The 24,467-nt window shown below is 45.4% G+C and overlaps 2 protein-coding genes across 4 annotated transcripts in view; both read left to right on the forward strand.

Moving 5' to 3' along the window:
* Positions 1–5,560, forward strand: part of LOC133775721 (jerky protein-like) — a 70,446-nt gene extending 64,886 nt beyond the window's left edge. Inside the window, exons 3-4 of one of the 2 annotated variants that reach the window (XR_009868305.1) lie at positions 2,500–2,593; positions 5,435–5,560. The gene's annotated coding sequence lies outside the window, so the exon portion shown is untranslated. The remainder of the gene's footprint in view (positions 1–2,499; positions 2,594–5,434) is intronic. The other variant, XR_009868308.1, reaches the window with a different exon arrangement.
* A 1,175-nt stretch (positions 5,561–6,735) lies between these two features.
* Positions 6,736–24,467, forward strand: part of PANK1 (pantothenate kinase 1) — a 65,440-nt gene continuing 47,708 nt past the window's right edge. Inside the window, exon 1 of one of the 2 annotated variants that reach the window (XM_062214202.1) lies at positions 6,736–7,462. In XM_062214202.1, the coding sequence (XP_062070186.1) occupies positions 6,751–7,462 (712 nt within the window). In that variant the 5' untranslated portion in view covers positions 6,736–6,750. Of the gene's footprint in view, positions 7,463–8,158; positions 8,384–24,467 lie in introns of those variants that run through there. The other variant, XM_062214203.1, reaches the window with a different exon arrangement.

The raw sequence follows: 24,467 nt of genomic DNA on the forward strand, positions 1-24,467 counted from the left end.
CATTTGTTCAGTATACTTACTTGTATTTGGTGGGCTCTGACTCCCTGATGATATCACCCAGCTTTATTAATAATTCTGGGTATTAGGCCAGCGCCGCGGCTCACTAGGCTAATCCTCCGCCTTGCGGCGCCGACACACCGGGTTCTAGTCCCAGTCGGGGCGCCGGATTCTGTCCCGGTTGCCCCTCTTCCAGGCCAGCTCTCTGCTGTGGCCAGGGAGTGCAGTGGAGGATGGCCCAAGTCCTTGGGCCCTGCACCCCATGGGAGACCAGGATAGGCACCTGGCTCCTGCCATCGGATCAGCGCGGTGCGCCGGCCACAGCGCGCCAGCAGCGGCGGCCATTGGAGGGTGAACCAACGGCAAAGGAAGACCTTTCTCTCTGTCTCTCTCACTGTCCACTCTGCCTGTCAAAAAAAAAAAAAATACAAAAAAAAATAATTCTGGGTATTAATAATCTTGTGGGTCCTTGCCAACTATTCAGATAAGATTCTGAATACCAGCTCAAAATAAACCATGCAACATGGTAAGTTTTAAACGTTTTATTCAGTGAGAGAAATGCACAGGAAAATGAGGGGGTTATTTAGGGGAGAAAGAAATCTAGAAGCTAAGTTGGGTCCATACCAGGCAGAGAGCAGGCCAGGAGCCACATGGAGCAAGGCGTGTGATTATGAGCAACCACAGGTAGCTTAGCATGGGCAGGAAAGCAAAGGGAGAGCAGAGGCCAAAAGGCCGAACACCCAAAGGCGCGGCACAACAAGGGAAGGGCCCACAGTGTTCCAGGCCTTTTATTTACTCCCAAGGGGAGTGGTTATATAGTCTGATTGGCAGTGAGATCATACAGGGATCGGGGGATGAAGGCATGGTCTCCAGTTCACAAATCTAATCAATTTAATCCTGTCTGCTTGCCTGTATCATTGGGGCATCTCTGTTCAATTGTAGGTCCTACAGAACATTCAGTAATGAAAATGATTGTGCTCAAATTTTATCTCTTGTATGATGTGGCCTTATCTCTGAGAAACATACCAACATCTGTAAGAAAAAAGCAAAAATGAAAAAAAAAAAAAAAAAAAACATCTCGGAGGCCGGCATTGTGGAGTAGAGGGGAAACCACCACTTAACACCAGCATCCCATATCAGAGTGCCAGTACAAGTCCTGGACTGGCTTCCAATCCAGCTCCCTGCTAATGTGCCTGGGAACACAGTGGAAGATGACCCAAGTACTTGGGATCCATGTCTCTCACATAAACGACCTGGATTAAGTTCCAGGCTCACATGGCGCCAGCTAGATTTTATTTATTTCTTAGAAAGGCAGAATTACAGAAAGAGAGGTCTCGGCTGGCACCGCGGCTTAACAGGCTAATCCTCCACCTTGTGGCGCCAGCACACCGGGTTCTAGTCCCGGTTGAGGCGCCGGATTCTATCCCAGTTGCCCCTCTTCCAGGCCAGCTCTCCTCTGTGGCCCGGGAGTGCAGTGGAGGATGGCCCAAGTGCTTGGGCCCTGCACCCCATGGGAGACCAGGAGAAGCACCTGGCTCCTGGCTTTGGATCAGCACGATGCGACAGCCGCAGCGGCCATTGGAGGGTGAACCAACAGCAAAAAGGAAGACCTTTCTCTCTGTCTCTCTCTCTCTCACTATCCACTCTGCCTGTCAAAAAAAAAAAAAAAGAAAGAAAAGAAAAGAAAGAGAGGTCTTCCATCAGCTTGTTCACTCCCCAAATGGCTGCAAAATGGTTGCAATGGTTGGAACTGAGCCCATCCAAAACCAGGGACCTAAAGCCTCTTCCAGGTCTCCCAAGTAGGTACAGGGGCCCAAGGACTTGGGCCATCTTCTACTGCTTCCCTAGGTCATAACAGAGAGCTGGATCAGAAGTGGAACAAACAGGTGCCCATATGGAATGCCAGCACTGCAGGTGGTAGCTTTACCACTATACCATAGCACCAGCCCCAAAGTGTATCCTTTCTATAAGCTTACACTATAGTTAATGCTAATGTAATCTTGGGCATATTTGACTTTATTTTCACATTAGCAAATAACTATAATTTCTAAAATGATAATGTGTAATGATGGCCTAGTGGACAGATTTTATCTGTGTATCTTCAGAAAATAATAGCAAATTACAAATCTCATTTACAGTCATTAAAAACTTGGTTATAAACCCACATTGCACACCTCCCCCTTTAATCATGAGGAAACCTTTTCAAGAATCCCTGGGAGGGCTTTCCTTGATAGCTCAGTGGCCAAACAGCTTCTACGTCAATTACAGATTTAGGTCTGTCAGGATTGTTCTTCTGAGTCTGGGGCAACCTCCTCAGGCAGTTTCACTACCCCCTGCTTGACTGGAAACTGAACCAGAAAGGAGCACCCACTTTGAAGACAACCCCAGGATCTGCTTCTCTTCCACTCCGTAGCCCCAGTTCCTTCACCTCTGACAAGAGGCTAACTGCATGCTTAATTGATTGCACACTCATTTAAATGCTTTAACTCTCATTTGCTGCAGGTAGTGTGTTGAGTTCTGGAGTTTCGAAGATGAAAGCCCCTACTTCTGTTTTGGGAGGCTGAGAGCTATCAGAAGTGCTTTGGGGTACAGACAGGTAATATGAGTGCATAGATTTAACCTGCTTGCTTTCTCATCTAACTTTTAGCTTAAAAGCACTCAGCTGGTCTAAAAGAACGGTTCAGGGCTGGGGCGGGGCGTGGGGGGAGGGATGTGATTTGATGTTTGCTGATCCTTGAGGAGAAAGATAAAAGTTGCACTGAAATGTGAGAAGTGTTGAATTAGACTGAGACACAGTGATTTGCCTTTAGTAGAGAGGCCCCACCTCCACCCCCTACCCAGCCTGGGAGTGGGGAAGCTGAGGGTGGGATGAGGAGCTACTCAGAGAAGGCCTTGCCTGAGTACTTTGCGCTGACTCTTGAGCAGTGAGGAGATAACCATACGGTTCTTCTGAGGAGCTGCACAGGGTGCGAGTGGGAGTACAGGAGATAAGGACTGAGGTAGATAGGGCACGATGGACCCATGTGCCCTGTTGAACGGTTTGTGTAGATTATGAATTGCAGGGCATCCATCAAGGAAATGAGGTACAATAATGCCATAAGTAGATCTTTATTTGTCAAAGGGTCATCTTTTTAAAGTTAAGACCCAGAGACAATATAGGTAGAAGGTGTTGTTCCTTTTCTGTAGTCTTTATCTTACATATTGAAACCACCACATCCCCAGTTACATAAACTAGAAGCAGAGAAGTCACCCAAGCTCTACCTGTCTCTTACCACCCATTTGACCACCAAGCTCTATGGATTCGTTAAATGTTCTTCTAACCTCTGTGTCCACTGGTTCATTTCCCAAATGGCCACAATAGAGCTGGGCCAGGCCAAAGCCAGGAGCCAAGAACTCCATAAGGGTCTCCTATGTTGGTGGCAGGGATTCAAGCACTTGGCCTTCATACCCTGCCTCACAGATGCATTAGCAGAGAACTAGATATGAAGCAAAGCAGCTGGGACTCAAACTGGCCCTTTGATGTGAGATACTGGTGTTGCAAGTGTAGGCTTAACCTGCTGCACCACAATGCCAGTCCCTTAAGTTTTTTTTTTTTTTATTATTAAATATTTATCCCCATCATCATCATTACCTACTGATGAGTCAAGTCTAAGGACTTGGGCCAAGAATCTGTGCTTAAAGTTTTTCTTAGTTTACTGGTAACATTCTGTTTCTTGATCAGGTGCTGGTTACATTGGGTATTCATTTGGACAAAATTCATTGAGCTCTGTAGGATATACATCTTTTCTCTATGTGTGTTAGTTTTCAATAAAAAAAAGGTAACAAGTCAACAAGTGCCTAGGTAACATTCATGTTGGAGAACCATTGACTTTTCTGTCTCTCTACTAAATTGTAATCCCCTTGAGGAAAGTGAAGTCAACTCTGTTGTCTCTATAGTCCCAGTCTATGTTAGTGCTTCCAACATAGCAGAGCATACACTTAATGAATGCCTGCTAAGTAAATGAGGAACGGAAGGAGGGAGGTCACTTGTGGCTTCTCTCTTCCTTCACCCTCTTCCAAACATTATTTTTTCCATGAGCCTCCTGGAGCACATGACAGCTCTTGCCTCAAAGTTACACCTCCTACACACCCCCTGAATAAACCTGTAGAAGCCAGCTGGCTGATTCACTACCACACTCACAGTGTAACTGATATAGGGTACCAGCCTGACAAGGACAGGAGAAAGGTAGCGGGTGGAAGACGTTCTGTCCCCAGTACCAGTACTTTTGCCCTGCCTGGTCCTGAGCCATCTGGCTCAGGCCTCCCTCACTGTGACTAGGAATCAAGCTGGAGAGAATATGTCCTTGGAGATATTGTAATGCTAAGACTTCTATTTGCATCACTGATCTAAGTTGCTTCCTAAGTGTCTCAGCTCTATTATGTGGGAATTTGGAAACTACAGCAATGGTGGTTTTTAGCAAACTTACCATAGAAAGTAAAAGGGACCCTAGGCAAAATATCACCAAAGTCATTATTCACTCACAAATAATTACCAAAAGCATCCTAGGGATACAGTGATAAGAGTTATGGGCCTTAAGGGAGTAGTGCATAGGGGGAGATGGGTAATCACAAAGCATTATCTTTTTCATAATGCTTGTGATGTGCTGGGCTGTTTACAAACATCAGTTCATTTCATCATTATAACAGCTTCATGCTATCCTATTATTACCTCCATTTACAAATGAGAGGACAAATGTATTTTATAGTTACAAACTGATAAGGGGTCATAAGGGGAATATAGCAATTAGGGAGAAATAGCAGGAAGACCTAATAAGGTAGTCTGAAGAGTCGGGGAAATTTCTGCAAATATGAGTAGTAGAAGCAGAGCTCTAAGGGCTAAGTTGCTGTTTAGTAGACAGAAAACACCTAGGGAAGAGAAATTCCTGGCAACAGAAACAAGAGATGCAAGATGTTTGAGGAACAGCACAGGGAGCCCAAAATGCTGCAGGAGAGGTAGGTGGGTAACCAAACCACCCCAGTTTCTTTTCCTCTAAGTCATCAAATAACGTAAGATCAGGTAAGAGAGTTGAGATATAGGGTCTAGTCCTAAATTTGTTCACAGTAATCTCAGCCATCTGTCTGTGGTTTAGTTTCATCATTTGAAACAAACAAACAAAGCCAATGAGCAAATCAGAGGGGCTCAAGTGGCCCTGTGACAGGTCACCCAGTGGCAGCCCTTGCCAAGCCCTAACTCCTCTGGAGTTTCAGTACAAATGAGAGAACATCACAGAAGGTAAATCCCACAATAAATACAGCTGTGAGCATAGTTTGTTCCCCTCACTTGAAAGCAAGGGTGAACTGCTAACAGTGTAAGAAGCATAATGATTGCTTCTTGCCAAAGGGAAAAACCACAACAACTTAGTTTAGAGATCTTAATTATATTTATTTTCCTTTCTAGAATAACGCAACACTTCACAGAACAAGTGTCCCTGTGGTCCGAGTAAAGGATTGGTTTTACAAAGAAGAGTTGAAAAAAAGCAGAAGCAAAAGCAAAACCTGACTGGACATTCTAAGTTACTTTCCTTGTAAGGGAGGGTTGGGGAGGCTGAACAGAAAAATTATTGTTTAGTTAACAGTTATTTCATGTTGCTTCTTCTGTGTAAGGATTAAAGCAAAGGGAACTTCATTATCATGCCAGTTGTAACTGTCCTGTTGGGAAATTTGGCTATTATATCTCTCACCCGGTTCTTTTGGAAGGCCAGATAAACAGCTTATAGTTTTAGCTTGGTGACATGGGTGACTCCATTTTGATTGTCAGCCTAGTCTGTGCAGGAGGTTAGTCAGGAACAATGGCCTCCTGTTAATTTTGTCAAGCATTCTTTGGAGCATTTATTGTGTGTCGGGATTGCACCAGGTACTTTTAAAGCAGATTTCCTCACCAGGGCTCCCTAGTGCAGATCCGATCCGCAGCCTCAGGGGGTTACATAACTTTGCTAAGGTCCTCACCACCCAAATTTGTCCTCCTTACTGAGCATGCCCAGTCCTGGTTCTGACTGCCAGGTGCATTGAGCAATGACTTTCTCTGGGTTTGTTCCGGAGGCCGAATTGGAATTGGAACCCAGGCCTGACTCCGGAGCTCGTGGTGTCGATCCCCCTGTGACCCGCCTTCCCTTCTTAAAACAGGAGGCAACTCCTTACTCTTTAAATAAGGTGACATTGTCTCTCGAAGTCCTTTCTGAGTGAGGGAAGCGCTTTTAATAGCTTGGGATCGCTTCTGTTTACTTGGTCTTTTCCAGCATCGGTTAATCCCGCCTACAGTTTTGTCCTTCACCGTCCTTACACGGTATTCCCGGGTTTCCTCCCTGCACTAGACAACTCCACAAGACCACATGGTGTTTGTGTGTGCGTCCGCGCCAGCAAAGAAATTTTACTCCCCTAGCTCCCTCGGCTGCCTACCTTTCTATAAATAATCTCTCCCCACCCTCCCCTCGCGCCCCTGGGTGGTTTGGTCATTTAGCCAAACGCGCGCGCGCGGACACACTCTTGGGAAGTGGGGTGGGGGCGCGGCACGAGTGACCTTGCGAAGGTGCCTAGCCCACTGGGGACCGGATTGGCAAACCTGAAACCTCTGCAAATATTTGGCCTCCTCCCGCATTCCTCCCGAAGCCGCTGGCTCCCTGGCAACCGCCTCGCCCAGTCCCCTCGCCGCTGCTCCACCATACAAAGCCTAACCCGCCCATCTCCTCTTTGCAAACCCAGAGAACTTCATTCCCCATGTTGAAACTCGTCGGTGGCGGTGGCGGGCAGGACTGGGCATGCTCAGTGGCGGGGACAGGTCTGCGAGGCGAGGAAGCCGCATCTGAAGTCGCACGGCCCGGGGATCTGGGGGCGGCGGCCGGCGGGGTCCCGGGCTGGGGGTGCGCGGGGGTCTGCGATCCAGCGCCCGGGACGAGCATGCTGCGCGCGGGCGCGGCGGAGCCGGCGCGCGGGGGGCAGGGAGCCGCCGAGGTGGGGGAGTCGGCGGGAGGAGGGGAGGAGCGCCTGGCTCGCCATCCCCCGGCGTCGGCTCTGCGGCTGTTGAATCGGAAGCCGCAGAGAGGCTCTGAGAAAATAAAGACGCCCGAGAATGACCTCCAGCGAGGCCGCCTGAGCCGGGGCCCTCGCGCCGCGCCGCCAGCCCCCGGCATGGGCGACCGCGGCCGGCAGCCAGAGCGCCCAGCCCCGCGCTCCCCGGGGGCCCCCGTGGGCACCGGCGCCGCCGCCGTGAACGGGCTGCTGCACAACGGCTTCCACCCGCCGCCAGCCCCGCCGCCGCTCGCCTGCAGCCGGGGCTCCGTGGGCGGCGGCGGCGGCGGCGACGAGGTGCCCGCACGCCTTCAGCTCCCGTCCGAGCACCAGACGCAGCCGCCGCTCCCTCACCACGACTCGCCGGCCAAGAAATGCCGGCTGCGGAGGAGGATGGACTCGGGGAGGAAGAACAGGCCGCGTAAGTCCTCCGGGAGGGGAGAGCAAGCGCGGAGCCGGGCGCGGCGCGGCGCTCGGGGAGCCGGAGCCGGGCAGCGCACGTGCTGCGCCCCAGGGCTGGCCCGCGGTGCGGGGGAGGCGGGCAGGGCGCTCGGGCCGGACTCTCCTCCCGGGGCGCCAAGCCCTGGAGAGCGTTACCTGAGCCTGCCCTTTGCCCGCTCCTACTCGCAGAGTGGGGCGAAGGGACACGGAACTGGAGGTGGGTCTTAGTCACGGTTCTACGCCAGGCGAGCGCGCTGCCCGCCTTTCTAATTGGTGGCTGGGAAAATGTGTGCGAACGTGCGGCGCGGTGCGGTGCAGTGCAGGCGCGGGGGCTGCGGCGGGCACCGCCGAGGCCGCCGGCTCGCGCCTCGGAGCGGCTCTTCCTGCGGCGGCCGCCCGGGCCACCGGCCTGCCCTTTGAATCGCAGAGCAGCCGCCGTCCCCTCAGGCCCATTGGCGAGCGCAAGTCTGGAGGCGTGGAGTTTGACAGCCCCCCAAATCACAGCCTACCAAACCCTGCTCCTTCGCAGCCAATGAGAGGCCCTAATTGGAGGGACACACCCACTGATACCATGTGGGCCGGAACTCTGTGGGCCAATGAGGGCTGCAGGTGGATTTTTTTTCCTGCGGGGCGGGGCGGGGGCGGGGGCGGGTAGGTAGAGTTGAGGGTTTGTAATTGTACTGTACCGCGCTGAAAGCCGGAGCGGCTTTATTTCACAACCTAAAACGTGTGTGTATATAATAGCAGTTTGTAAAGGTCAGCTTCTCTGCGGGACGCTCTGGGATGTAAATTTGTAGGTCGAGTTTACGACTGGTTTCCTTACCTGAGCCGAACCTCACTCAACTGGTTGCTACTTCTTTGTGAGTGTTTTTAATGAAGCTTATAAATGGCAAAAAGCAAAGTAAGTAGAATGTATTATAATAAATTATTGCATTCAGACATGCATTGTCGGCCTATAGATTCATCTGTTCGATATGGGGAATTGTTAGATAGGTTTGGGATTTCTCTAATACTTTGATATTTGGCAAACAGCATAACCACCTTCACCTGTTTATCTTTTTAAATCTCTCTCGATTTTTCTGCATCGAATTGAAGTTTCTAAGATTTTAGAAAACCCTTTAACGTGACTGTGGGTGACACCAGTACTTGAACTTTGTAGGGTTGAAATGGGAAGGTTGGAAGCCAAGGTTTTGTGGAATCTTGAAATCACTCCGCAGATTGGGTTACAGTTGTAAGGAAGACATGTGGCACCTGAATATTTACTTTTGTTTTTGATACTTGTTAGAAAATGACTTTCTTATGAACTTGGTTTTGATTACCTATGACTTAGTGACCTGTTTACTTCTTTGAAACTACATTTTAGTTCTTTCTGCCATCTACGTTAACCAGTTGGACCAGAGTTTGCAATGAAAATAGCTAAGATATAAGGATGGAGAACTATACTGAAATTGTATTTAGTGTTGTCAACTTGAATGGTCTGTGAATGAGGGTATAATACCTCTTGAAATAATTTTGGGGGACTTGAAAGTACAGTCTAACCATACTTGAATACAGAAAAACTAGCATTAACATGTGTCTGCAAACCCAAGGGATTTATTTTAAAATACAAGAAAATATAATTAACTGTCTTTGTGCTTTGTTTATATTTCTTACAGAGATAAAAATCTTAAATTGTTGTTTAGTGACCATGATAGCTAATTATAATCTAAGAGGATTCCTCACCAAAATTGGCTTATCATTTTCCTGCTATGTTTTCTTTTCTCAGATCAAACATATTTGAAATAAAGTTTACAGGTTCTGAGGAATTACATCTGTTCTTTTCACTTCCAAAACCTCTTAGTTGAAACTGGGTTTGACTTAGTACCTTTGCGCCTTGCCTGTTAACGTTCAGTTACATATTTGCAAAGGCGGTACTGTTCAATCAGTAGCCATTCAGGCATTCTAGGAAGACTCTTCTTAGGGTTAAGCATATTCCTGTTTTCTCAACACTGACAGATTTTACGTGAACAATTACTGAAAAGAAGATTTGCATTCCTTAACATGAACCCTAAGAATGTATTGGTGGTGAAGCATCAAATTGGATAAATAATTAAATCCTCCTTACCAATTACAATGTGAGACACCTGCCTCTGTCCAGGCCAGGTGTGTGTTAGTACAGCCAGTGGTGTCACTTGTAAAGACACCTAGAGTGTATATGTGGAAGGCTATGTTTCTATTTGGCAATATTTTGGGTGGAGCACAATCCATGTGACAATATGCTTGGAAATGATGAATGAGATGATGTGAAGATTTTTTAGATTATTTAAAAGAACTTTTTAAAAATTTATTTATTTATTTGAAAGGCAGAGTTACATAGAGGGAGTGACAGAGAGATCGTCAACCTGCTGGTTACCTCTGCAAATAGCCACAACAGCTGGGGCTGGGCCAGGCCAAGCCAGGAGCCAAGAGCTTCTTCCAGGTCTCCCACATGGGTAGCAGGGGTCCAAGCACTTGGGCATCTTCCACTGCTTTTCTGAGGCCATCAGCAGGGAGCTGGATTGGAAGTGGAACAGTCGGGACACCAACCAGCACCCATATGGGATGCCGGTGCCATAGGTGGTGGCTTAACTCTCTATGCCACAATGCCAGCCCCAGATTATTTGAAAATGTTTAATCTGACCTCTTAGTGCAGATAGTATTCACCATCTTGCATTCTAAAAATTGGATCAGTGGAAGGTTGGTTTTGTTAAGCCCGGAAAGGAGGTGGTTGTTCACTGTTTTCATCTAAAGGGCCATCCGCTCAGCTCTTCCTTGGGAGGCTTTTTCAAGACTGGTTGGCAGCATCAGGTTTCCTTGGTTGCCTCGCGTGCCTCTGTACTTTGCAGCCATGTGACTTCAACCAGATGTCCTCTCTGTCATTTTAAAATCCTGGAGTTGGGCTAGGTGTTCCCGTACCTTCAGAATTCTGTGATGCTTTGGAACTGACAGTTCTGCCTACGTGACCTCTACTCTATTTATGCACTCTGCCATGTGTCTTAGCATTGAATTATGCATGTGTATGTGTGTGTGTGTGTGCCCTGTGCTGATTTTTTTCATGGGCATTTACTTGTCTTTCCAGTTAAATTGGAAGTATGATAATGATAATAGATGATACTTTTTTTTTTCATATGCCTGGTCCCTTGGCAACATGTGATGAATGTTACAGGAAAAAAGGTACAAGTGACTGGAAGGTGTCTGGCGCATAACAAATCTTCCCAGGCAGACGAATCGATTAATTCACAGGCTTTTTTATTGGGGTTCCGCTCCCAGGCGAGGTTCCATGGCCCCAACAGAGCAACAGAGCGAGGGCCAGGGAAGTCGCGCGTCAGAGATTGGGAGGACTCCTTTTATAGATTCAGGGCATGGGGGTTAAAGGTTGAGGTGGGTCTGATCCTCATTGGTTGACCTTTAGGCACCATTGGGGACCTTGACAAGGACTTTTCTTCCCCGGAAGTACAGGTAGGGATTCTCCATTCCCGGAAGTGCAGGCCTTCCTTCCCTGCGGCTCCCTAAGCTACCAGTGACTTTATCGGTATCTCACTGAGGTTGCTGTTTCCATCTCTACAACAGATTTTGCCAGAAATCTTCTTTGAAGCATAGATAATTGGATAAGTAGCACCTCATTGGGTCAACTCATTTGCCAAATATCTTGAAACCAATGATAGTCTTGATGAAGATGCTGTGAGTGCCTACTATGTTGGACATGGTATGGTCATTCAAACTACCTTCTTCTACCCCAAGGCTTTGGGTTTAAATCTCAACTGTCAGATCAGAGTGAGTTATTTAACCTCTACATTTTAGCTTAGTACCAGCAAAACAAAGATAAGTATACGTCCTGGGATTGATATGAGAGTTATGTGAGAGTGTATGTAAAGAACTATGTGTAGCCGGCGCCGCGGCTCACTAGGCTAATCCTCCGCCTTGCGGCGCCGGCACACCGGGTTCTAGTCCCGGTCAGGGCACCGATCCTGTCCCAGTTGCCCCTCTTCCAGGCCAGCTCTCTGCTGTGGCCAGGGAGTGCAGTGGAGGATGGCCCAGGTACTTGGGCCCTGCACCCCATGGGAGACCAGGAGAAGCACCTGGCTCCTGCCATCGGATCAGCGCAGTGCGCCGGCCGCAGCGCGCTACCGCGGCGGCCATTGGAGGGTGAACCAACGGCAAAAGGAAGACCTTTCTCTCTGTCTCTCTCTCTCACTGTCCACTCTGCCTGTCAAAAATTAAAAAAAAAAAAAAGAAAAAGAAAAAAAAAAAAAGAACTATGTGTAAAGATTCCTGCTGGGCAAAGAACACCTATTCAATAAATGCCATCATCACTGCCCCCCAAACCCTGCCCAGCATTAACATACAGGACAAGACTGTTGAGCTGGCAGATAGAGCCTCTGGCTGTTTTAGGTGTTTTTTTGTTTTTAGAGTTTTTTTGTTTTGTTTTGTTTTTTAAATACAGGCCTAGAACAAGAAAGATCGAAGAGTTTTATTTGACTGTAGCTTTTCTAGCTCCACAATTTTTCTTTTCTTTTTCTTTCTTCCTTGGAGGGGAGACTTTTCCCTCTTGGTTATAGCTAAAAGTATTGGACATACCATATTTTAAAGATAATTTTTATTTAGGCTAAGATAAGATTCTGGTAACTTTTTTACTGAAAAATTTTTGCATAAGCATATGTTTATGGCATTTAAACACCTCCACAAATATTCTCAACAATCCCTTGTATGGATTTTCTATAATTTATTTAACTTGTCTCTCAAAGCATCAGCTACAGGTAGGCTAACTATATCATGAAACACCTTTGCCCTCATGTAAACTTTTTTTTTTAAGATTTTATTTATTTATTTGAGAGAGAGACAGTTACAGGGGCGGGGGGGGGTGGGGGTGGAGAAATGTCTTCCATCCACTGGTTCACTCTCCAATTGGCTGCAGTGGCCAGAGCTGGGCTCATCCAAAGCCAGGAGCCAGGAGCTTCTTCCAATTCTCCCACACAGGTGCAGGGGCCCAAGGACTTGGGCCATCTTCTGCTTTCCCAGGTCATACAGAGAGCTGGGTCAGAAGAGGAACAGCCAGGACTAGAACTGGAGCCCATATGGGATGCCGGTGCTGCAGTTGGAGGCTTAACCCACTATGCCACAGTACCAGCCCCTCACCTAACGTGTTTGAATAACAAATTTAAACATTGTGGTCTCGATTAGAACTGAAATATTTTACCACATTAGAAAGAAAGTAAAAGAGTAGTAACAGCAACTTTGCATGTAACTCTTTCTACCTAATAAGTTATTTTCAATGAACAGATGAATAGTGCAAACTTTTGAAGGAAGCAATAAGAAATGATACAAAATAGTATAATGATGCTGTGTTAAAATGTTGGATCTTTTTTGACACCAAGAACATTTTTTTAGATCAGCTACAACCCTGGTAGAGAAAGGAGGACACTGCAAAGGAGATATTGTGTCACCCTACACTAGGCTACAGAAAGCAAACAGTAGACACCTTCCAAGGGCTCCAAGATGTGTGGTGTCTTCTTCCTTCCCAGGGTGTGGGCAACAGCAGGAGAGATCTTCAGTGGGCAGGTTCTGATTTCGCAGGTCATCTACATAGAACATCCAGATAGCAGAGAATGGGTGAGTGATCTATATGCACTCATGGCGACTAAGGAAGCTTTAGCCACCATTGTGAGAGTTTAAGGCTTCAGTTTTCTAAATATCAAGGTATTTAGGGGCCGGTGCCATGGCTCACTTGGTTAATCCTCCACCTGCGGCACTGGCATCCCATATGGGCGCCGAGTTCTAGTCCCAGTTGCTCCTCTTCCAGTCTAGCTCTCTGCTGTGGCCCGGGAGGGCAGTGGAGGATGCCCAAGTGCTTGGGCCCCAGCACCCCCATGGGAGACCAGGAGGAAGCGCCTGGCTCCTGGCTTCAGATCCGTGTAGCTCTGGCTGTAGCGGCTATTTGGGGAGTGAACCAACAGGAGGAAGACCGTTCTCTCTGTCTCTCTAACTCTATCTGTCAAATAAATTTTTTTTAAAAAAAGATGTTTAGCTTTGGCACTTTGACTTTTATATTACCCCGAATTAGCTAATGAGAGAAACCAGAATAGAATGATAAATATGGAGAATTTTCTGGTTGTAACTGCTTAGGGTATGGATACATAGCCTCCTTCCACTTTAACATAATCAAGACTTCTGATGGATGAGAAGCATTCAGACAAATTCAGGAACAAAAGACAAAGGGAAAAGCAGGAGCATTGCTCTAGTATTGCTACTTTCTGGGACGAGGTCAGATTCTCAAACTTCTCAGTTAAATTATGAACTGAGCAATACACACTTGAAATGAAGGTTAAGAAATTTAAGGCCCAAGTGTGCAATGTCTAAGGAGTTAAGGATTCTGTTAAACATGAACACTGCTTTCCCCCCAAAAGGCCAGTAAGTGAATTTCAACATTCATACAAAGCATATTTTGTTCAGCATGGAAACCAAAGATTGGAATAGTGCAGTTAATTCCTAACATATGGGGTGTTTAATATGTGAATAAAACAAAACTCATGGGTTTGGAGACAGAATATGAAGGGAAAAAAGAGTATTGATTTTAACTAATTGGTTTTGTATTTTTGTTTGTTTTGTGTTAGTCTTTTTTTGTTGTTAATAAAAACATTAATTTGTCGATTCATACAGAACAACTGAAAGTCTGCATCTTGACTTCATGGTTACTTTTAATTGTGTGTATGTGTTGCTGTGAACTAAATATAAACCAGTTACAGTGAGAATAAATGACAGTTTCACTTGTATTATGTTTAATTAATGTGCTTTAGCTTCAATATGTAAGCAGGTATTCACCTTGGGATGATACTATTCTGAATCAGATGGAAACCAGTCAGCATACCAGTGTGGCATGCAGAATTTCTAAGTAGAGCTTTTCTCTAGGTAATGCAGCAGACAAGCTTGGTATCTCATTAATCTGCATGTGTGTGTGTGTTTGAGACTGTATTTGAGAGCATGAGATGATTTGAAGGGGTGAAGGAATGTTATTATTTTTTTTTATTTGACAGGCAGAGTGGATAGTGAGAGAGAGAGACAGAGAGAAAGGTCTTCCTTTTTGCTGTTGGTTCACCCTCCAATGGCCGCTGCTGCCGGCGCATCGCGCTGATCCAAAGCCAGGAGCCAGGTGCTTCTCCTGGTCTCCCATGCGGGTGCAGGGCCCAAGGACTTGGGCCATCCTCCACTGCCTTCCCGGGCCATAGCAGAGAGCTGGCCTGGAAGAGGGGCAACCGGGATAGAATCCGGTGCCCCAACTGGGACTAGAACCCGGGGTTCCGGCGCTGCAAGGCGGAGGATTAGCCTGTTAAGCCACGGCGCCGGCCTAGGAATGTTATTTTTAAAGTCAGTATGTCAGAATAATTATGTGGGCCCCTAACACTTCTGTCTAGTTTGGAAAGAGGGTGGAAAAACTCATGGCAGTAGAGGGTACTTCACCAAGTGTGTGAGTGGCTAGTATGGAGCAACAGATTCATAGTGCTCTGTGTGTGTTTTGACAAAAGCGTGTGAATGCCACTCCCAATCTCCATTTTACAGACAGGAACGAAAGGCTTGGGGAGCTGGAGTAACCTGCCTAGAGACTGTAACCAATAAACGGCAGGGCCAAAACTTAAAGCTAAGTCTGTGCCCATTGCCAGTTGGCTTTCTTTATATTAGAGAAAGGAAAACTTCCAGTAAAGATAGGTGTATATAAATCTGTGCACCTCTGGCAAAAAGCTTGCTTTTGTGTTGGGTAGTAACTGCCAACATTTAGGAGCAGCCACTATGTGCTGGGCTCCAAGCATTTTGTATGAAGTATCTCATCTAATACTCCCAGGGCCCTGTGGATAGGTACTGTTGTTACCTTGCTTCCAGAGGAAGAAATGGAAGGCTTGGGATTTTGACTTTTCTAGGCAGCACCCTAGTGAATTCCCAGGAAGTAAGTGTTCTGTGGTGGAAAGAGCTTTGCTCTAGTGAGACGAGCCTTGGAGCCATGGGATCTGGGTTCAGATCCTCCTTCCATTACTTGTTACCAGTGTGGCCTTACAAGGGATTCTGAACTTCTCCAAGCTTTGCTGTCATTGGAGGTAATGGTGCTCATTTCATGAGGTGTAGTGAGGACCAAATGTAGAAAATGTATCCAGGTGTTTCCTAGAACATGCATCGTGAAAGATACCTTACTATTAACACTAGCTCTATTATTATGAATAAACAGCATTTAATATTAATGTCATGCTGTTGTTTAATCACCGAGACTTTCAAAACCTAGTGAAATCTCGGGATTTCCATGAACTTGTCTTACCCTGACTGAGAGAAGCTTTGGGGGACTCAGCTTTGAATATCCTGCAGTCCAATCTGGCACCACCTCCTGGAAGGAAGCTCCCCTAATGCCCACTTTTGTTTCTAGACTCAGGACCTATGGGCTGTGCCCCAAGTCTTGACTTCATTGTCACTGCCATAGATTGCTCCATTGCAGCTCCTAAGTATACAGTGGACCCTGTCTGAGAGTGATGTCTGCAACTTGGTTAATAAGATGACGGTGTGATTTATGTGGTTGCTACTCTAGTGTCAGGACTAAGTTATTTTTGGAAAAGGAAGTGTCCTCCTTTGATCTTGACTGTTTGATATCTCATTCATTGAATGAGTCAGATATACATACATAAGAGAGAAGAGAAGAAACAGAAAAGAGAGCACTTTCCTCTATAAAAGCCACATGAATGGGACAGGACTTCAGAACTGTTGCTCCAGTTCTTGGGTCATCTTTTTTGACCCATTCTCCAGGGGTTGAAAAATGACCTCACAAACTTTGTTCTGACAGATGACGAATGAAATGGAGATTTCTGGGTGCTTGTAGTCTTGAGCTCTCACATATGGTCCTTCTGGTGCTACTGGCCTTGACCTTCCACGGACTCTGAGGTACAATAACTTTAGATAGAGGCTCTGGACAGAATCGACCTGCCTGTAACTGAGCTGGGGCCAGCCTAGGTAGTGCCAGTTACCTGGAGTCCTTTGGGGCTTCTGGAAAACCAACTTCACAGCCTAAGGTAGGCTGGCATTCCAGGGGTAAAAGACGCAAGGATGGACTTCATTGACTTCAAGCCTCTTAGGAGTCAGCAGTATGCTGAGGCTTCCAGCAAATTGGAAGCTCTTAACAAATGTTAGCCATTATCGGCAGGGGTGTTATTTTCTTTTTATAATTTATGAAGCCATTTCAGATTCATTATCTTTTTATTTTAAAAGATTTGTTTATTTATTTGCTAAGTCAGAGTTAGAGAGAGAAAGAGATCTTCCATCCACTGGTTCATTCCTCAGATGGCAGCAAGTCTGGGCCAGGCCGAAGCCAGGAGCCTGATCTCCCATGAGGGTGCAGGGGCCCGACCATTTGGGCCCTCTTCCACTGATATCCCAGGCACACTTAGCAAGGAGCTAGATTGGAAGTGGAGCAGCCAGGATTCTAACCAGTGTCTATATGGGATGGCAGTGCTGCAGGCTGACACTTAACATTCTATACCACAGGCTGGCTTCTAGATTTTTCTTTTTCCTTTTATTTATTTTTCTTTAAGATTTATTTTTATTTGTTTGAAAGGCAGAGTTAGAGAGAGGCAGAGGCAAAGAGAGAGAAGTCTTCCATCCACTGGTTCATTCCCCAAATGGCTGCAACAGTCGGAGTTATGCTGATCCAAAGCCAGGAGCCAGGAGCCAGGAGCCTCCTCTGGATCTCCCACGCAGGTGCAGGGGCCCAAGGACTTGCACCATATTCTGCTGCTTTCCCAGGCCATAACAGAGAGCTATATTGGAAGTGGAGCAACTGGCACTGAAACCGGTGCCCATATGGAATGTTGGCACTGCAAGCAGTGGCTTTACCCTCTATGCCACAGTGCCAGCCCCTAGATTTTTCTTATATTAAGTCAAAGCCTGCCACCATGTTGCTTCTATTCTGTGTTTCCTGACAATACAGTATATATATTCCATCTTCTACATGATAGCTCATTGACTATTATATTTTTAAAAAAGATTTATTTATTTATTTTTAAGTCGGAGTTACACAGAGAGAGAAGGAGAGGCAGAGAGAGAAAGAGAAGGAGAGGCAGAGAGAGAGCTGGTTCACTCCTCAATTGGCCACAATGGCCGGAGCTGAACCAATCTGAAGCCAGGAGCCAGGAGTTTCCTCCAGGTCTCCTATATGGGCTGTCCTCCACCACTTTCCCAGGCCACAGCAGAGAGCTGGATTGGAAGTGGAGCAGCCGGGACATGAACCGGCGCCCACGTGGGATGCAGGCACTGCAGGCAGCGGCTTTACCTGCTCGCCACAGTGGCGACCCCTGGCTATTTTAAGATAGCTCTATTACTGTCTTGACTCTTCCTCTATATCCTACAAGAACTAAGACCTTCATACCTGTCTGCCAGCCTTGGCCCAGGTGTTTCAGTGTGGGTTGTAATGAGCTGTTGGCAAGTCTTGCATGGGCCAGAGGATGGCTTTTTGGGATTATCATAAAGAAGGCCAAATACGTTTTGTCCTAGATGGTCTTGAACTCTGAAATTTAGTGATTCCTGTTCAGACCTAAAAGGAACTAATGAGTTTCTCTTCCTCTGGGCCAAGCACCATATCAGACTCCGGCTGTGACAGTCACTTTCATGTGACTGTAGACTGGAGTATATCCTACAGCCAGCAGCCTGACTTAATTTCACTGAGATGTAATGGCAGTTCCTGAAGATACTGACCTCAGAGTCAGGACCTGAACCTTAGTTGGGTCTTATTATTCAGCTACCTGTTTGATGAAAAAATGTAAAAGGATGCTATATACTTAGCATGTAATGTAGTAGGAAAGTAATATATGTTTGGCAAAGGGGATAAGCCTATCTTCCTGCCTTCCATGGGAGGGCCCTTCCCTCTTGTGGAAGGTATTTACTATGTGAGGAAGGATCCAGATGTGATTTATTCTGTAGGATGGCCACATTATACTTCATCAACAGCTTTTCATGGTAGAGATTCCCTGAGTAATTATCCCAGGACCACAGCCTAAAGTGGGATTATTTTAGGCAAAGCAGGAGTTCCAGTCTCTCATGCTAAAGTAAACTCATACAGGCTCTGGGAGCTGATTATTCACATTTCTTCCAAAGTCTGCATTCAATGCCCTTCTATTAGAAGCTTGAAATTGGCCGTAATAGGGATATTTATGCCATGGAATTTGACAAACACTGCAAATCGGATCTTTGTTTTCAGAGAGTCAGTTGTTAAACATTTATCAGCATACCAGTGAGTAGGACACAGTTCCCAGAAGAGTCTCAGAGGAAAGTCTAGAGGGCATCAGCAATACCAGTTGCCTTATTGAACCATCTGAGGTAGAGATGAGAGGAAAGGTCAGCTTGTCCTTTGCTATGTAAGAAGATGACATTTGATGGGAGAGCCTCAGGCTCAGATAAAAAAGCATTCTCCAAATACTTGAAGTTCCTCTAGGGTCTAAGGGTATAATTTCTTTATACTCAACGTTGCTTTCTGCTTGCCTTTCTCCCTATGAAATTCCTACCACAAATATAGTTGGGTTCAGTGCTGGATAACCAAGAAGGGAGACCAGTTGGTTGTTAGTATATACCATCAATACAGCAGGGGACCCAAGGAAAGAAGAAAATAATACACTTGTCTTTATGTGTGTAGCTATACACACAAATGAGCACCAAAGTATTAATCACAGAAAAACCATAACTTTGAACTTATTTCATGATTCACTATTTCTTTAAAAGATTTATTTATTTATTTATTTGAAAGGCAGAGTTACAGAGAGAGATCTTTCATCCCCTGGTTCACTTTGCAAATGGCCACAATAGCCAGGGCTGGACCAGGCTGAAGCCAGGAACCAGGAGCTCCTTCCAGGTCTCCCACATGGGTGCAGAGGCCCAGGCACTTGGGCCATCTTCTGCTGCTTTCCCAGGCACATTAACAGGGAGCTGGATCTGAAGTGGAGCAGCCAGAACCCAAACCAGTGCCCATATGGGATGCCAGTGTTGCAGGTGTCATTTTACTCACTATGCCATGCCTACCCCTGTTGTTTGTATTTTGAATACTTAAATTGAGTTCATTGTGGATTGAGGAAAACCAAAATCTCTATATGGTCCCAGTTGGGTCTTGGACCTTTCTACAGTGATTTATGATTTACTTATCGTTGCTAAAATGTCATTGTAGAGTTGTGTGAATGTCTTCATTTCATATTTCTGGTTAGGGTGGATAGGGTGGACAAGTTGAGATTTGTCCCAGACAAGAGAAAAGGGAACTTGGTCTGTTTGATCCTTTACCAGGAGCAGTGACACAAAAAAGTAATTTTCCAGTTGAGACATATTTGGATTTTACTCCTCTTGTCTTCTCCTTGTCCTGAGTATTTGAAGAGTCCTGGGATTTTAAAAACTTTCTCATTTAGTTGAATTTCTTTCTTTCTTTCTTTCTTTTTTTTTTTTTGACAGGCAGAGTGGACAGTGAGAGAGAGAGAGAGAGAGAGAAAGGTCTTCCTTTTGCCGTTGGTTCACCCTCCAATGGCCGCTGCAGTCGGCGTATCGCGCTGATCTAAAGCCAGGAGCCAGGTGCTTCTCCTGGTCTCCCTTGCGGGTGCAGGGCCCAAGGACTTGGGCCATCCTCCACTGCCTTCCCAGGCCATAGCAGAGATCTGGCCTGGAAGAGGGGCAACCGGGATAGAATCCGGTGCCCCAACCAGGACTAGAACCCGGTGTGCCGGCGCTGCAAGGCGGAGGATTAGCCTATTGAGCCACGGCGCCAGCCTCATTTAGTTGAATTTCAAACATGCAAAAGTAGAGCATATAGTAAAATGAACTGCCACGCGCTCACCACACAACTTCTATAATTATCAATTAATACCCAACCTCATTTTATTCCATCAATTACATGTCAACCACCTTTCCTCCAGACTGGATAATACTGAAGCAAATCTCAGAAATCACATCTTTTCAATATTGAATGTTTTTATATCTATATCATAAAAAAGAACCATTTTACTTTTAAATAATCACGATCTGTTATTTCTCAAAAAGTTAATGATGCACTGAATCCAGAGGCGACTGTAGTGTTTAATGATGCACAGGGAGATAAATAAGTTCAAGTAAGTAACCACAATTAAAATGGTTACATCCATTTGCAGGTAAATAAGCGAAAACCTGACATTGTGTTGCCCCTGGGAATCTTAGTTTGTCAATATCTGTTACTCTTTGTTTATGACTAATTTTATTTTTTTAAGGATTTATTTTATTTATTCGAAAGAATTACAGAGAGAGGTTGAGCCAGAGAGAAAGAGAGAGAGGCTTTCCATCCACTGGTTCAGTCCCCAAATGACCACAATGGCGGGAGCTGAGCTGAGCTGATCTGAAGACAGGAGCCAGGAACTTCCTCCGGGTCTCCCATGCAGGTGCAGGGGCCCAAACATTTGGGCCATCTTCCACTGCTTTCCCAGGCCACAGCAGAGAGCTGGGTCAGAAGAGAAGCAGCTGGGACACAAACCGGCACCCATATGGGATTCTGGCACTGCAGGCAGAGGCCTAGCCCACTACGCCACAGCAGCAAGCCCCATGAGGCCCCATGGGAGCACGCATTGAAGCCATATTTCTAGATCGGTCTGTGCCAGTTGAACCAGACATAGCAAGAGAAGATCCTTGGCCATATATTCATCGGTGGCCCTGGTAGAACTGCTAGTTACCCATCTTGCTTTCAGGGATACAACAAGGCAAAAGGCAGTTTTGTCTGTTTAAAAGTCGTACTTAGCATGCCAAAGAGCACCTAACTTATATTTGAGTGAAGTTGTTAACCTCTCTGAGCCTCAGTTTTGTTATTGTAGAATGAACATAATGAGGACTAAAAAAATAATGTGTGTAAAGCTGCTAGCACAGTGCTTGGCACATAGTAAATCCTTAGTGTTAGCTGATGGAGGGTGCTTGGTAAACTAAGTCTTTAGAGGCCTTGAAATAAGCTTCTTCTACATTATGGTTTTTTGTTTTTGTTTTTGTTTTTTAATTTTTATTATTACTTGAAAGCCAAAGTGACAGAAAGAGAGAAATCTTCCATCTGCTGGTTCACGCCCCACATGGCCTGAACAGCTGAGACTGGGCCAGGAAGAAGCCAGGAGCCAGGAACTCCATTCAGTTCTCCCAGATAGATGGCAGGATCCCAAGTACCTGGGCCATCTTCCACTGCTTTCCCAGAAACATTAACAGGGAGCTAGATCTGAAGCAGAGCAGCCTAGACTTGAACCAACACTCTGATACAGGGCGCTTAACCTGGTCTACCCTGCAGTGCCAGCACCATTCTTTTACATTCTTATAAACAGAGCATTGATTGGCAAGTGTGTAGCTCTGAAGTCTTTAACTTTGGCCTATACATAGATGACCTCATAAAATTGCACAACTTAATACACCCCTTCATGTGTGTACCAACCTCAAATTTTAGTAAACGCTTAGGCATATTTACTTGACAAATGCTCTCACTCTGGCTTAGGTCAGTTACATAATAACAAGTAAATGGGTAACCTGTCAAGCCCTTGATAATGCTGTCATCAGAGTTTTAGCACTTATTAAAAGTTTTGGATGTTTTCTCTTTGATTTTTATATTTATTGCAGCCAAAGTGAGGATATTTTTGGTGTTCAGCTCTTTGTGAAACATTTTCAGTAAATCTTTTCACACTATTGAATCAGTTTTGATTAAAAAAAATCCCTGACATTGCAAGGAAATCCGTCCAAAAAACAGTTATGATTTGCACCTGCTCTCTGCAAAGTAAGCTTTTCTTCATATTGTGCAATCCAAAGTGCAGAACTAAACAAGTGCTGAAGTTTCTAAAGTGGCAGTTTCCAACCTTTTTGTTAATTGAAAGAGCATTATTGCTTTTATCAATTAACTTTACATGATCTGATTTGTAAAACAAACAATGCAAATAAGATGTTGCTTTTATTTCTTTCATATATGAGGTTCAGAGTAAAGATGAAAATACAAAAAAAAAAAAAAAAAGGAAGGGAGGGAGAGAGAGTTTCAAAGCTAAAGAATTTGAAAAATTCAGCTCTTTGTGATATAGAAAGACACTATGCCCCCAAACTAAATGATCCCAGATGAATAAAATAATTTGAATGCTCATATTTATGTTTTTAAAACTGTGTCTTTGATACAAATTGTTATAATGAAAAAAAATTGCTACTTGTTACTATGATCACTCCTAGCAACTTGCCAGTGATAACCCAGAAGGCAGCTAAGAGCTGTAAGGAAGCAAACACTTCTGAGCAATGAAAACTGAGACTGGGAAGTAGATAAAATCAGAAATGCTCATGTACCCGCAGTTGGAGGTTTTCTGTGCTTTCTCTAGGAAACTGTTCTTAACCAAAGTCATGTTTGACCAAACTTGCTTTTCTGGTTCCTCATCCTGATAGATAATTACAGTAACACTGATAGCAGCAAGAAAAAAAGAGCTTTAGCCTAAAAGTCAGGCATAGAAATTTAAACTAGGGACAAAAATTACTCAAACCATAACATTCAAAGAAGCAGATTACATGATTCCTGAAGGCATCAAAGTGTGATGAGCACAGTAATGGATTCTCGAATGACCCTGAATTATCAGAAAGAGCTAAACTTTTATTCAGTCGATACTGTTTAAGAATATGGGAAGTTGGGGCCAGCATTGTGGCATGGTAGGTTAAGCTGCTGCCTGCCATGCTGGTATACCATATTGGCGCTGGTTCAAGTACTGGATGCTCCACTTCCAGTCTAGCTCCCTGCTAATGCTCCTGGGAAAGCAGTGGAAGATGGCCCAAGTACTTGGGCCCCTGCACATAAGTAGGAGACCCAAAAGAAGCTCCTGGCCCCTGGCTTCAGATGTTCCCAGCTCCGGCTGTTGAGCGGCCATTTGGTGAGTGAACCAGTGGACTGAAGATCTTTCTCTCTCTGTAACTCTGCCTTTCAAATAAATAAATATTTAAAAGAAAATGTGTTATAATTTGGTGCCTGGATTTTTAAAATTTAAGTTATATCTAAAATGAAGTGATGATAATTAATTCACATACTGTACACATCTATCCAAAGTATATTCTGTAGCTTCTAACGTGTTCATTGAGATGTGCGAGTGTTAGCACGATTAATCTTAGAACATTTTATCACCTCCAAAAATGTTGTTAGCAGTCACTTCCCTTTTCTTCCCAGAACCCACAATGCTAGGCAACCATGAACTGACTTTCTTTTTTTTTTTTTTTTTTTAAGATTTATTTATTTATTTGAAAGTCAGAGTTACACAGAGAGAGAAGGAGAAGCAGAGACAGCGAGATCTTCCATCTGTTGGTTCACTCCTCAGATGGCCGCAACGGCCAGAACTACACTGGTTCCGAAGTCAGGAGCCAGGAGCTTCTTCTGGCTCTGCCACATGGGTGCAGGGGCCCAGGGACTTGGGCCATCTTCTACTGCTTTCCAATCCAGCAGAGAGCTGGATTGGAAGTGGAGTAGCCTGGAATTGAACTGGCGCCGATATGAAATGCGGGTGCTTCAGGCTAGGGCTTTAACCTGTTGTGCCATAGTGCCGGCCCCATTGACTTCCTATCTCTGTAGATTTGCCTAATCTGCATCATACTAATAGAGTCATATCCTACCTATGTGGTCTCCTATGACTGACTGCTTTCAGTTAGCATAATGTTTTCAAGGGTTCATCCCTGTTGTAGCATGTATATATATTTTATGTCTTTTGTTGCCAACTGATAGTTCTTTTTTTTTTTTTTTTAAAGATTTGTTTATTTTTGAAAGAGTTACACAGAGAGAGAAGGACAGGTAGAGAGAGAGAGAGATTGAGAGAGGTCTTCAATCCGCTGGTTCACTCCCCAATTGGCCACAAAGGCCAGAGCTGCACTGACCCGAAGCCAGAAGCTTCTTCTGGCTCTCCCACATGGGTACAGGGGCCCAAGGACTTGGGCCATCTTCTACTGCTTTCCCAGGAGTTAGCAGGGAG

Source organism: Lepus europaeus, chromosome 17 (assembly GCF_033115175.1).
Source record: "Lepus europaeus isolate LE1 chromosome 17, mLepTim1.pri, whole genome shotgun sequence".
In the NCBI taxonomy this organism is placed as follows: Eukaryota; Metazoa; Chordata; class Mammalia; order Lagomorpha; family Leporidae; genus Lepus; species Lepus europaeus.